At 41.8% G+C, this 13,484-nt stretch overlaps 1 protein-coding gene across 2 annotated transcripts in view; it reads left to right on the top strand.

Annotated features, from left to right (window-relative positions):
• LOC110528109 (zinc finger protein 385A) overlaps positions 1-13,484 on the top strand; it is a 70,340-nt gene that overhangs the window by 31,444 nt on the left and 25,412 nt on the right. For both annotated transcript variants that reach the window (XM_090241340.1, XM_036983659.2), the window contains exon 2: positions 12,186-12,349. In XM_090241340.1, coding sequence (XP_090097466.1) covers positions 12,186-12,349 — 164 coding nt within the window. The remainder of the gene's footprint in view (positions 1-12,185; positions 12,350-13,484) is intronic.

The following is a 13,484-nucleotide window of genomic DNA, read 5'->3' on the forward strand; positions in this document are numbered from 1 at the left end:
CAATTGCGTTTAGAATACTTTCCTGAGCAGCATTTTGTCTGCAGAGCAACTGAGGACTAAATAGCAATCCATCTCTGTAACTGATGCGTTGTGCGATTTATTGCCCTGATAATAATTGTAATCATCTATCTCCTGAAAGGCTGTCTGCGCAGAGTAAGTCACTTCACAATGGACAAGACAAATCCAGCAGATGCAGTGGATAAGGGATCTGTAGTACGTTCATAATTGTCTCATGCTATGCTATCATCTCAGCCCTCCCCTCCGTGCTTTCTGGCAGCAGTTACATAGCCTTTTCTCAGGAGCCTGTGGTAATCCAGTACAGTAGGTAGCCAGCTCGTCTCACAACCGGCTGTGCAGCAACAGCCCCATTTACATGAAGATGTGGGCAGACTGGCATCATCATGTGCTCAGCTTAATGCTAAAATAATCCACAGTGTGTGTGTGTGTGTGAGTAGGTGAGTGAGTGAGTGAGTGAGTGAGTGAGTGAGTGAGTGAGTGAGTGAGTGAGTGAGTGAGTGAGTGAGTGTGTGTGTAGCATTGGGCTCAATGCAGTGGTTTATCGGGGGAGATGGTGGGGAGACACATCAGTAGCCTCTGGTTCCCCTGATCGGAGTGAGATAGAGTTAGAGATAGAGACAGAGATAGGCAGGGAATACTGAGAGGCTCGACTACATCACTGACTTTGACATTACCTCTGTGATCATTACATCTGAATCGGGTAAATTAATTGCCAATTTCAGCATCTTTAGTCACAGCTGTGTATGCACATGGGGGTGGTGAGTCTGGGGGGGGGGGGTTGGTTATACTATCCTTATCTCCTTATTAGGGCCAGAAGTCCTCACAAGGATAGTAAAACAAGGACAATTCGGACAAGTTGGGACATTTCACCGTTCACCACAAGGAAAATTGGGTCTTTTAGGATTAGGGGTTTGGTTTATCACTAGGGTTACATATGTTTGGTCCTCACAAGGATAGTAAAACAAATGTGTGTGTGTGTGTGTGTATGTGTGTGTGTGTGTGTGTGTGTGTGTGTGTGTGGTCTAACGTTTACTATCCTTTTGGGTTCCAAAAGCCCTAACAAGGATAGTTAAACAAAATAATACTGGGGATTTCACTGGTCCCCAAAAGTGTTTAATGCTTAGAGGTTAGGTTTAGGTTGACAACTAGAGTTAGCATTAGGGTTAGGGGTTAGGATTAGGGTAAGGAGTTAGGGATAGGGTTAGTTTTAGAGTTAGGTTAAGGCTTAAGAGTTAGGGTTATGTTTAGTTTTGGTTTTAGAGTTAGGTTAAGGGTTAGGGTTAGGAGTTAGGGTTAGTATTAGGGTTAGGAGTTAGGGTTAGGTTTAGTTTTAGAGTTAGTTTAAGGGTTAGGGTTAGGGTTAAGAGTTAGGGTTAGGATTAGGGTTAGGAGTTAGGGTTAGATTTAGTTTTAGAGTTAGGTTAAGGGTTAAGGGTTAGGGTTAGGAGTTAGGGTTAGGTTTAGTTTTAGAGTTAGGTTAAGGGCTAAGGTTTAAAGTTAGGGGTGAGGAAAAATCAACATTTTAATGGGAATACATTTTATGGTCCTCACTTGAACAGTAAAACCAACGTGTGTGTATATGTGTGTGTTCATGAGTGTCTGTGAGCCATGTGCTCTTGCTAGACTGTCGGGGGAGACTGGGAATTTATGGAGGTCAGACATTGTGTCAAGATCAAATGAGATACAGTACATCAACATAAGCATTACACTAAAGTAGTTAGGTAGCAATCCTATAATACATTTTTTATTTGTATATCATTTCTGTATGTAAAAAAAAAGCATAATTTACAGTATATTTTAACATCTCTATGAAGCATCCCAAGGCCATCTTCAGTCTGTCACTGTGAGTAGTTGTGTCAAGTGTCTGTCATCTGTGAGTCAGCACAGTGGATATTAAGAATTATCCCAATAGAATCAATGTCTGTGCCAGCACCAACATTTTATTACCATTATCAAAGTCTTCAGCCTTCAGACCAAGACATCCCGAAAATGGGTCTTCTCATGAAAACGTCTGTAGCGTCCAGATATGACCCCACAATCGAAAGGTGAGACTCTAATGAACACGAACAGCACCAGTCAAAAGTTTGGACACATTTACTCATTCACGGGTTTTTCTTTATTTTTACAATTCTCTGCATTATAGAATAGTAGTGAAGACATCAAAACTATGAAATAACACATATAGAATCCAGAAGTAATCAAAAAAGTATTAAAGAAATCAAAGTATATTTTAGATTCTTCAAACTAGCCACCGTTTGCCTTGATGACAGCTTTGCACACTCTTGGCATTCTCTCACCCAGCTTCACCTGGAATGCTTTTCCAACAGTCTTGAAGGAGTTCCCACATATGCTGAGCACTTGTTGGCTACTTTTCCTTCATTCTGCTGTCCAACTCATCCCAAACCATCTCAATTGAGTTGAGGTCGGGTGATTGTGGAGGCCAGGTCATCTGACACAGCACTCCATCACTGCTTCTTGGTCAAATAGCCTTTAAACAACCGGGAGGTTAGTTGGGTCTTTGTTCTGTTGAAAAACAAATGGTTGTCCCACTAAGAGCAAACCAGATGGGATGGCTTATCGCTGCAGAATGCTGTGGTATCCATGCCCATTAAGTGTGCCTTGAATTCTAAATAAAACACAGACAGTATCACCAGTAAAGCACCATCACACCTACACCATGCTTCACGTGGGAATCAAACATGCGGAGATCATCTGTTCATCATCTGATCATCTCACATTTGGACTCAAATGACAGATTTCCACCTGTCTAATGTCCATTGCTCGTGTTTCTTGTTTCAAGCTAGTCTCTTAATATTATTGGTGTCCTTTAGAAGTGGTTTCGTTGCAGCAATTCGACCATGAAGACCTGATTCAAGCAGTCTCCTCTGAACAGTTGATGTTGAGATGTGTCTGTTACTTGAACTCTGTGAAGCATTTATTTGGGCTGCAATTTGTGAGGCTTGTAACTCTAATAAACGTATCCTCTGCAGCAGAGATAACTCTTGGTCTTTCTTTCCTCAGGAGAGCTAATTTCATCATGGCGCTTGATGGTTTTTGCGACTGCACTTGCCTGACCTTCATGTCCTAAACTAATGATGGACTGTCATTTCTCTTTGCTTATTTGAGCTGTTCTTGCCATAATATGGACTTGGTCTTTTATCAAATAGGGTTATCTTCTGTATAGCACCCTACATTCTCACAACACAACTGATTGGCTTAAGAAGGAAAGAAACTCCATAAATTAACTTTTAAGAAGGCACACCTGTTAACTGAAATGCATTCCAGGTGACTACCTCATGAAGCTGGTTGAGAGAATGCCAAGAGTGTGAAAAGCTGTCATCAAGGCAAAGGGTGGCTACTTTGAAGAATCTCAAATATAAAATATATTTTGATTTGTTTAACACTTTTTTGGTTACTACATGATTCCATATGTGTTATTTCACAGTTTTGATGTTTTCACTATTATTCTACAATGTAGAAAATAGTGAAAATAAAGAAAAACCCTTGAATGAGTAGGTGTGTCCAAACTTTTGACTGGCACTGTAAATGTTGACTGTTTTGCTCTACGACACTGACAAGCTTTACGGGACTCGTCTGAAGGCAATACCGCCGATCGGTCAATTTCTGTCTGTAGAGTCTGATTGGTTTGGGCTAGAAACTAATATGATCAGAAGGTGAGACTCTCACGAAGATGTACATGTCAGTTGTTTTGCTCTACATCCCCCATGAGCATCATGGGACTCGTCTGAAGGTAACCCGGTACCAGTTTAAAAATGAATAGAAGTATGGAAGTACAGTGCATTCGAGAAGTATTCAGACTTCTTGACTTTTTCCACATTTTGGTACGTTACAGCTTTATTTTAAAATGGATTAAATCATTATTTTACTCATCAATCTGCAGACAATACCCCATAACAACAAAGTGAAAACAGGTTTTTTGAAATGTCTTCAAATTTATAAAAAATAAAAACAGAAATATCTTATTTACATAAGTATTCAGACCCTTTGCTCTGAGACTCAAATTGAGCTCAGATGCATCCTGTTTCCATTGATCATCCTTGAGAAGTTTCTACAACTTGATTGGAGTCCACCTGTGGTAAATTTGATTGATTCGACATGATTTGGAAAGGCACACACCTGTCTATATAAGGTCCCACAGTTGACAGTGCATGTCAGAGCAAAAACCAAGCCATGAGGTAGAAGGAATTGTCCGTAGAGCTCTGAGACAGGATTGGGGGAAAGGTCAAGACACAGATCTGGGGAACCTAGATTTAACTCTTTGGCCTGAGTGCCAAGCATCACGTCTGGAGGAAACCTGTAACCATGCCTACTGTGATGCATGATGGTGGCAGAATCATGGTGTGGGGATGTTTTTCAGTGGCAGGGACTAGACAGGATCGAGGGAGAGATGAACAGAGCAAAGTACAGAGAGATCCTTGATGAAAACCTGCTCCAGGGCACTCATGACCTCAGACTGGGGCGAAGGTTCCCCTTCCAACAGGACAATGACCTCAGCACACAGCCAAGACAATGCAGGAGTGGTTTTGGGACAAGTCTCTGAATGTCCTTGAGTGGCCCAGACAGAGCCCGGACTTGAACCTGATCGAACATCTCTGTAGAGACCTGAAAATAGCTGTGCAGCGACGCTCCCCATCCAACCTGACAGAGCTTAAGAGGATCTGCAGAGAAGAATGGGAGAAATTTCCCAAATAAAGGTGTGCCAAGCTTGTAGCATCTTACCCAAGAATACTCGAGTCTGTAATCGCTGCCAAATGTGCTTCAACAAAGTACTGAGTAAAGGCTCTGAATAATTATATAAATATGATATTTCCTGTATTTAAAAAAAATACATTTGCAAGATATTTGAAAACCCAGTTTTTTCTTTATCATTAGGGTGTATTGTGGCAGGGTAGCCTAGTGATTAGAGCATTGGACTAGTAACCGGAAGGTTGCAAGCTCAAATCCCCGAGCTGACAAGGTACAAATCTGTCATTCTACCCCTGAACAGGCAGTTAACCCACTGTTCCTAGGCCTTCATTGAAAATAAGAATTTGTTCTTAATAACTGACTTGCTTAGTTAAATAAAGGTAAATTTAAAAAGAAATGTGTGTAGCTTGATGAGGATTTGTTTTTTATACTGTGGAAAAAATCAAGGGTTCTGAATACTTTTCGAAATGCACTGTACTTTAGTGCCAAAAAAATAGGCCTATAGGGCAAACACCAAAACATACTTTATTTTGAAAAAAAATTGACCTTGACACAATGTCTTTTGATACATCTCTTTGCCAGGTATGAATATGTTATTCAATGCATTTCTAGTTGCTATTAGCAGTAAGGCCAAATTCAATGTTTCATCAAATATTTTTTGTATATATTTTTGGGATACCCACAGGTGTCCTTAAATGCATCCTTGGTATGACTTTCTTAAAACAATTCAGGGATCATCAACTAGATCCAGCCGCAGGTTCTTAGACTCTAGCGCAGGGATCATCAACTAGATCTAGCCGCAGGTTCTTAGACTCTAGCGCAGGGATCATCAACTAGATCTAGCCGCAGGTTCTTAGACTCTAGCGCAGGGATCATCAACTAGATCCAGCCGCAGGTTCTTAGACTCTAGCGCAGGGATCATCAACTAGATCCAGCCGCAGGTTCTTAGACTCTAGCGCAGGGATCATCAACTAGATCTAGCCGCAGGTTCTTAGACTCTAGCGCAGGGATCATCAACTAGATCCAGCCGCAGGTTCTTAGACTCTAGCGCAGGGATCATCAACTAGATCCAGCCGCAGGTTCTTAGACTCTAGCGCAGGGATCATCAACTAGATGACGCCGCGGGACAATCTTTTATTGAGCGGATGGTTAGGGGGCCAGAACATAATGACAAATCATTTGTAGACTGGCCACAAGATGACCACAGGAAGCACAAACAGATATAATATTTGACTAAATTGTAATAATTTCAAACCTTACTTACCGTTGTACAGTATATGATCACGTTTATCTCTCTATTATGCATGGCAATACTTTTGAACAGATATCCATAATTAAAATTACTCCGAGCTGATTTGCTGGTGTTTTACAGTCTTTTATGTACCCTCACCCAAAAACCTGTGGGCCAAATAAAATCAGCTGTGGGCCAAATTCGTCCTGCGGGGGGACAATTCTCTAGGGAGTTTAACATGATCACGTATTCAGTGTCAGCTCAGCTGTTGTTTACAGATGAAAAGTAAAAGTGTCCATTTGTCAAATGAAAGTGTAAATTGTCAAATCACCTTAGTTGTGTTACAGTACAACAATACTGTACTGAACAGACGGTCATTACCTTCATCAACTTATCAACTCATTATTCCATTATAACATGATGATGTTCGTGGTGTCGGGAGAAAGTAGAGAAAATATATCAATCTATCAATATATCAATCTGCATGTCAACCTAGTCAGACTTTCTCTCTGTTTCATAGTCTCACTCACTCCATCTCTCGATTCTTGCACTTCTCTCTCTCCCTCGATCTCGTTCTTTCTCCATCTCCATCTCCATGTCTCCTCCACCTCTCTCATAACCCCTGTACAATCCAATAAGCTATTACGCTACCATTGATCTTCTCCTCAGCCAAACATTTGCATTTGGGGGAGAAAAGCAATAAGGAGAGAGAACAGGGGAGGATCGACAGGACAGGACTGTCTTAAAGGAGAGAAGGAGAGAGGGGTGGATAATTATAGAGTTTGGCAGGGATTTAACACTTTAGTGCCTTTCAGACCATGTCAGATTGATGCTCTCTCTCGACTTCGTCACTGGAGAAGACGGAGTGTGTGTGTCAGTGGAGGCTGGTGAGAGGAGCTATAGAAGGGTGGGCTCATTGTAATGGCTGGATTGGAATAAATGGAACGTAGTCAAACATGTGGTTTCCATATGTTTGATGTGGTTGATACCGTTCTATTGATTCCATTCTAGTCATTACAATGAGCCTGTCCTCCTATAGCTCCTTCCACCAGCCTCCTCTGGTGAGTGTGTCTGTGTGTGTCTGGGTGTGTTCACTGATCTGATGCCAAAGTAAATCACTCAAGACTGGATTGGAGGTTGTGCTGCTGTCCAGCCACTGTCTGCTTGGCTAAGATTGCATCTGTTCAGGCAGATGCAGGATATCATGTGTCTATGTGCTTCTAGGATGTGTTTCTGCACTAGTACGGTATGGGTGTAATATGTTTTTATGTGTGTATAGTGTGTAATGTTACATGTATATGTAATTCGTCTTTTGAGTAAATGTATCTTCATGATATGGTAACACATGGTTTGATTAAGATCACTTTATTCATCAAAGGAAATTTGACTTCCACATTATCCCAACCCTGCCGAAAGACCCATACACATACAGGATGGAGAGGTTGGATCAGTGGGCTGCCACAGAGCACATGGAGCAGTTGTTGTTGGGGATAAGGGCCTTGCTCAAGAGAACAATGGCAGGTTGCCAGCTCACTTCCCACCAGATTTCTCTCGCCAGACCCGGGCTTCAAACTGGCAACCCTCCAGTTGCTGGCTTGTCTCTCTAACCACTAGGTTAGCTGCCGTTGACCTATAGATATTAATTCCATGTAACCTAAACTGGTAGTTAACCAATGCATGCAGAGACAGAACTGTGCAGAAGCAGGAGAAATTAGTTCAGAAAATAGTTTCAGAGTTTCTAACAGGGGTTTTTAGTTTCTTGATAGCGGAAGTCATTTCATCCAACACTTATTTGATCATGTAATTCCTCCTTACATCGCCCCCCTCTTTCTTCCTCATCTCCTTCTGTCCTACATTTTCATTTCTGTCATTCAGCCACTTCCCACTGTGAGAATTGTGGTGTTAACGTTAAGTGCGCAGTTACAGGTGGCTTTGAAACGAGTCCTGACTGAAGTCGGTTTAGGAGAGGTGATTATGACCATCATGTGAGCTGCAGGATTCCTGACGTGTTATAAGGATATTTAAACCCTCAGCCAACCTCCCCCAACAACACCTCTTCCACCCCCCATCCCTCCAATGCTTCTCTCTCTCTCTCTCTCTCTCTCTCTCTCTCTCTCTCTCTGTCTCTCTCTCTCACTCTCTCTCTCTCTCTCTCTCTCTCTCACTCTCTCTCTCTCTCTCTCTCTCCCTCAATTCAATTCAATTCAAGGGCTTTATTGGCATGGGAAACATGTGTTAACAGTGCCAAAGCAAGTGAGGTAGATAATATATAAAGTTAATATATAAAAATAAATAAACAATAACAATTAGCAGTAAACATTACACATACAGAAGTTTCAAAACAATAAAGACATTACAAATGTCATATTATATATATACAGTGTTTTAACAATCTACAAATGGTTAAAGGACACAAGATAAAATAAATATGCATAAATATGGGTTGTATTTACAATGGTGTGTGTTCTTCACTGGTTGCCCTTTTCTCGTGGCAACAGGTCACAAATCTTGCTGCTGTGATGGCACACTGTGGAATTTCACCCAGTAGATATGGGAGTTTATCAAAATTGGATTTGTTTTCGAATTCTTTGTGGATCTGTGTAATCTGAGGGAAATATGTGTCTCTAATATGGTCATACATTTGGCAGGAGGATAAGAAGTGCAGCTCAGTTTCCACCTCACTTGTGGGCAGTGGGCACATAGCCTGTCTTCTCTTGAGAGCCAGGTCTGCCTACAGTGGCCTCTCTCAATAGCAAGGCTATGCTCACTGAGTCTGTACATAGCTTTCCATAATTTTGGGTCAGTCACAGTGGTCAGGTATTCTGCCACTGTGTACTCTCTGTATAGGGCCAAATACCATTCCAGTTTGCTCTGTTGTTTAGTTCATTCTTTCCAATGTGTCAAGCAATTATCTTTTTTTTCTCATGATTTGGTTGAGTCTAATTGTGTTGACAACTAGTTTAGGGTACTCTCTCGCTCTCTCTGTCTCCCTCTCCCTCTCATTCTCTTCATCTTTCTTTCTTTCATTGTTTTTCAGGAGATCTTTCTTTCTGTTTTTCTCCATCACTACAGAGACTTGGAGGCATGTCAGGACCAGCAGCCACACACCGATGAGACTGATTGCAGTTGAGCTTCAGCTGTGACAGCCTTTTAGCTTCTGGGGAGAGAAAGAAAGAGGGAGAGAGAGAGTGAAAGAGAACGAGAGAAAGAGAGAGCGAGAGAGAAACAGATAAAGAGAGTGAGAGAGAGCGAGAGAGCGAGAGAGAGAGAGCGAGAGAGAACGAGAGAAAGAGAGTGAGAGAGAAACAGAGAGAAACAGAGAGAGAGAGAGAGCGAGAGAGGGGGGTGAGAGAGAGAGAGAGAGAGAGAGAGAGCACTGTCTCTAACTCTAATACTGACAGCACATTGATGATCCTCTTCAAGTCTCTCCTATTCAAAGGAACTTCCTCCCTCACAACCAAAATAGCTCCTGCTCACAATGTTTTGGATTTGTGACCGGTTTTCCAAACGTAGCAAATTTGTTAAGTAGTTACAGTCACACTGGCACCCGGAATAAAAGACTACAATGAAAGATAATAAAGAGAGCGAGATGGAGACAGAGAGAGGGAAGATGAACGAACAGCCAGCAGGAGAGTGACGAAGTAAGGGAGGGTAGGGAGGTTACAGAAGCAAAGGCAGAAAAAGAGAGCATCAAATGGGGAGAGAAAGCAGTGCACAGAGTGAGGGAGAAAGAGCCTGTGAGAGAGAGAGAGAGAAAGAGAGATGGAGGAATACAGAGGAGCTAGGCTGATATCTGCAGCGCTCCAGCTGTGAGGCTTAAGAAGCTTAACCTTCCCGCCCATCACAGTAGAGGATTCAAGTGCAGGCTTTCACCAGTGCTTCATCGCCAGAGAGAACGCAGGAGAGGGAGGGATGGAGAGAGAGAGAGAGAGAGAGAGAGAGAGAGAGAGAGAGAGAGAGAGAGAGAGAGAGAGAGACATCACAGGAGAAGAGAAGGGGAGAGGTCTATGTTTATTCTTCTCTACCAGAGGAGTTGGGCTCAGAGGTAATGGTTGATTAGAGGAGAGGTGGCTGTCAGGTGTAGAGCTAGTCTCTCTCTCTCTCTCTCTCTCTCTCTCTCTCTCTCTCTCTCTCTGCTGTAAATTAGTAATTGAGGAGAGTGGGGATAAATCATTCCCCTTGACTTATTCCACATTTGTTTTGTTACAGCCTGAATTCAACATGGATTCAATTCTAACCCATCTACACACAATACCCCATAATGACAAAGCGAAAACATGTTTTTAGAAATGTTGCAAATGTATTGAAAATGAAATACATAAATATCTTATTTACATACCGTACTGTAGAGGTAGGTGTACAGTACCAGTCAAAAGTTTGGACACACCTACTCATTCAAGGACTTTTCTTTATTTCTACATTGTAGAATAATAGTGAAGACATCAAAACTATGAAATGACACATATGGAATCAAGTAGTAACCAAAAAAGTGTTAAATAAATGAAAATATATTTATATTTGCGATTCTTCAAACTAGCCACCCTTTTCCTTTGCACACTAGGCATTCTCTCAACCAGCTTCACGAGGTAGTCACCTGGAATGCATTTCAATTAACAGGTGTGGCTTGTTGTGGAATATCATTCCATCCTAATGCGTTTGAGCCAGTCAGTTGTGTTGTGACAAGGTAGGGGTGGTATACAGAAGATAGACCTACTTTTTAAAAGACCAAGTCCATATTATGGCAAGTAAAGCTCAAATAAGCAAAGAGAAATGACAGTCCACCATTACCTTAAGACATGGTCAGTCAATGCGGAAAATGTCTGCTTGAATCAGGCCTTCATTGTCAAATTGCTGCAACGAAACCTCTACTAAAGGACGCCAATAAGAAGAAGAGACTTGCTTGGGCCAAGAAACACGAACAATGGACATTAGACTGGTGGAATTATGTCCTTGGTCTGATGAGTCCAAATTTGAGACGCAGAGTAGATGAAGGGATGATCTCCGCATGTGTGGTTCCCACCGTGAAGCATGGAGGAGGAGGTGTTATGGTGTGGGGGTGCTTTGCTGGTGACACTGTCTGTGATTTATTTAGAATTCAAGGTACACTTAACCAGCATGGATACCACAGCATTTTGCAGCGAAACATCATCCCATTTTTTGCGCTTAGTGGGATTATCATTTGTTTCTAAACAGGACAATGACCCCAAACACACCACCAGCCTGTGTAAGGGCTATTTGACCAAGAAGGAGAGTGATGGAGTGCTGCATCAGATGACCTGGCCTCCACAATCACCCGACCTCAACCCAATTGAGATGGTTTCAGATGAGTTGGACTGCAGAGTGAAGGAAAAGCATCCAACAAGTGCTCAGCATATGTGGGAACTCCTTCAAGACTGTTGGAAAAGCATTCCTCATGAAGCTGGTTGACAGAATATCAATAGCGTACAAAGCCGTCATCAAGGCAAAGGGTGGCTAGTTTGAAGAATCTCAATTATAAAATACATTTTGGTTTGTTTAAAACTTTTTGGGTTACTACATGATTCTGTATGTGTTATTTCATAGTTTTGATGTCTTCACTATTATTCTACAATGTATAAAAGAGTAAAAAAATAAAGAAAAACCCTTGAATGAGTAGGTGTGTCCAAACTTTTGACTGGTACTGTATGTGTGTGTGAGTATGTGTGTGTGTGGGGGGGACTGAAACTGAGTCTCATGGATTAGCAGTATGGCAATGAACATTATTAGATGTTACAGCACAGCAGTGCACACAAATATTGTTTGAAAAACTAGATTACCTATTAGATTACTTTCAAATTTAGAAAGGATGTTTGTGATAAAACAAAATACATTTATGACACCTTTCTTTTTTCTTAATGAAGTTCAATTCTGTTTGTTTCACCTAAGCGACTCTGGCCACAAATCAGAGACCACAATGATGACACACCAAATGCATTTGATGGATCTTTTTGGTCTTCTTCTAATGCCTCTTAAAGGGAAAGTAATCCAAATGTAAGTAATTAGATTACGTTACGGATTTTGGGTAATCCAAAAGTTACGTTACTGATTACAATTTTGGACAGGTAACTAGTATTTGTGACAGATTACACTTAAAAAGGAACCTACCCAACTCTGGTAGTCGGTTACATTAAGAAACAACAGAAAAAGACCACTGACTGTTAAGATATTTTCTGAATAAACCATCTCTCTCTCTCTCTCTCTCTCTCTCTAGGCAGCATGAACCGTCCAGGGGTGGTCCCTGCCTTCTTCAGGACCCCCACAGTGATCCCACCCCCGCTGGACATGAAGCAGTTCCTGCAGTTCCCAATGGACACAGCTCCACCACAACACAGCATGGGCCTCTTCCACAACTTCAACACCAACAGTTACTCAACAGTGAGTAAATGAACTCCACACAGGCATGTTAAGGCACATACCACGCATGCACGCCATACATATGCAGACACATACACTAACACAGCGCACACACATGTAGACCTCCTTCAACTCAGAGGTCCCACAAGGTTCAAAAGCTGTGTAGCAAAATTCGTACTTGTCTTTTCTGGGGCCTGGAGTTTTTCCTGATCTCATGACCTGGTCACGTAAAACACTGGCCCAAATGGTGTAGTTTTTAAATGCATTGGGGTATTCTTTCTCTCTATACGCAGCTTTTAATAGGCTACATTTGGTTATGATATGTATTAAAAATCTGTTTAATATCATTTAGCAATGTCAGTCATTACTCTATTCTACCTCGGGGGTTTGTGGTATATGGCCAATGTACCACAGCTAATGGCTATATCCAGGCACCCCTGGCACCACACCACCTCAGGCCTTATTGCTGAACTATACCACTGCTGCCATCTTGTTGCAGGCTGTCTGAGAATATTCATTGTAATTGGCTTTGGTTTCGCATAATATTCCTCTGGGATGTACGTGCCAGTCAATTTGAGGGGTCTTGTAACTGTAGACAGGTGAGGTATTCTGATTAAGTGGTTTTATAGAATGATCCTCAATAATAAGCTGACAAGTGTTTGCTATCCCTGTGGCAGAATAAAGTCCTGCATCTTCACAAAATGCCCCAGCGAGCATTTTACTGCAATACAATTGTAATGAATACTCAGGGAAAAAAAGGTGGAGATTCACACACAGAGCACAGCATATGTTTATTAAGCCTTCGCAGAAGGTAGGAATCATGGTCACAGGCAGGCAATGGTCAAACACAGGTAGGCAGTCAAAACAAACAATACCTCACAACCATACAAACAGAAGGAACTGAACTAAATAGGGAGCTGATGAGACCAGGTGAGAAACGAACGCAGGTGAAATCAATGAACAAAAATGAAAGACAGGGCTACGTTCCAGAACACAAAGAAACAGGGCTACGTTCCAGAACACAAAGAAACAGGGCTACGTTCAAGAACACAAAGAAAAAGAACACAAGGTTGACTAAGAAAAGAAAAGCAGAACCTCACAACAATGACTTATGGCTAATCAATTTAATAAGACGCACAGCCAGCGTTCCCCATAA

This window comes from Oncorhynchus mykiss, chromosome 7, assembly GCF_057628025.1.
Source record: "Oncorhynchus mykiss isolate SJ-2025 chromosome 7, ASM5762802v1, whole genome shotgun sequence".
Taxonomy (NCBI): domain Eukaryota; kingdom Metazoa; phylum Chordata; class Actinopteri; order Salmoniformes; family Salmonidae; genus Oncorhynchus; species Oncorhynchus mykiss.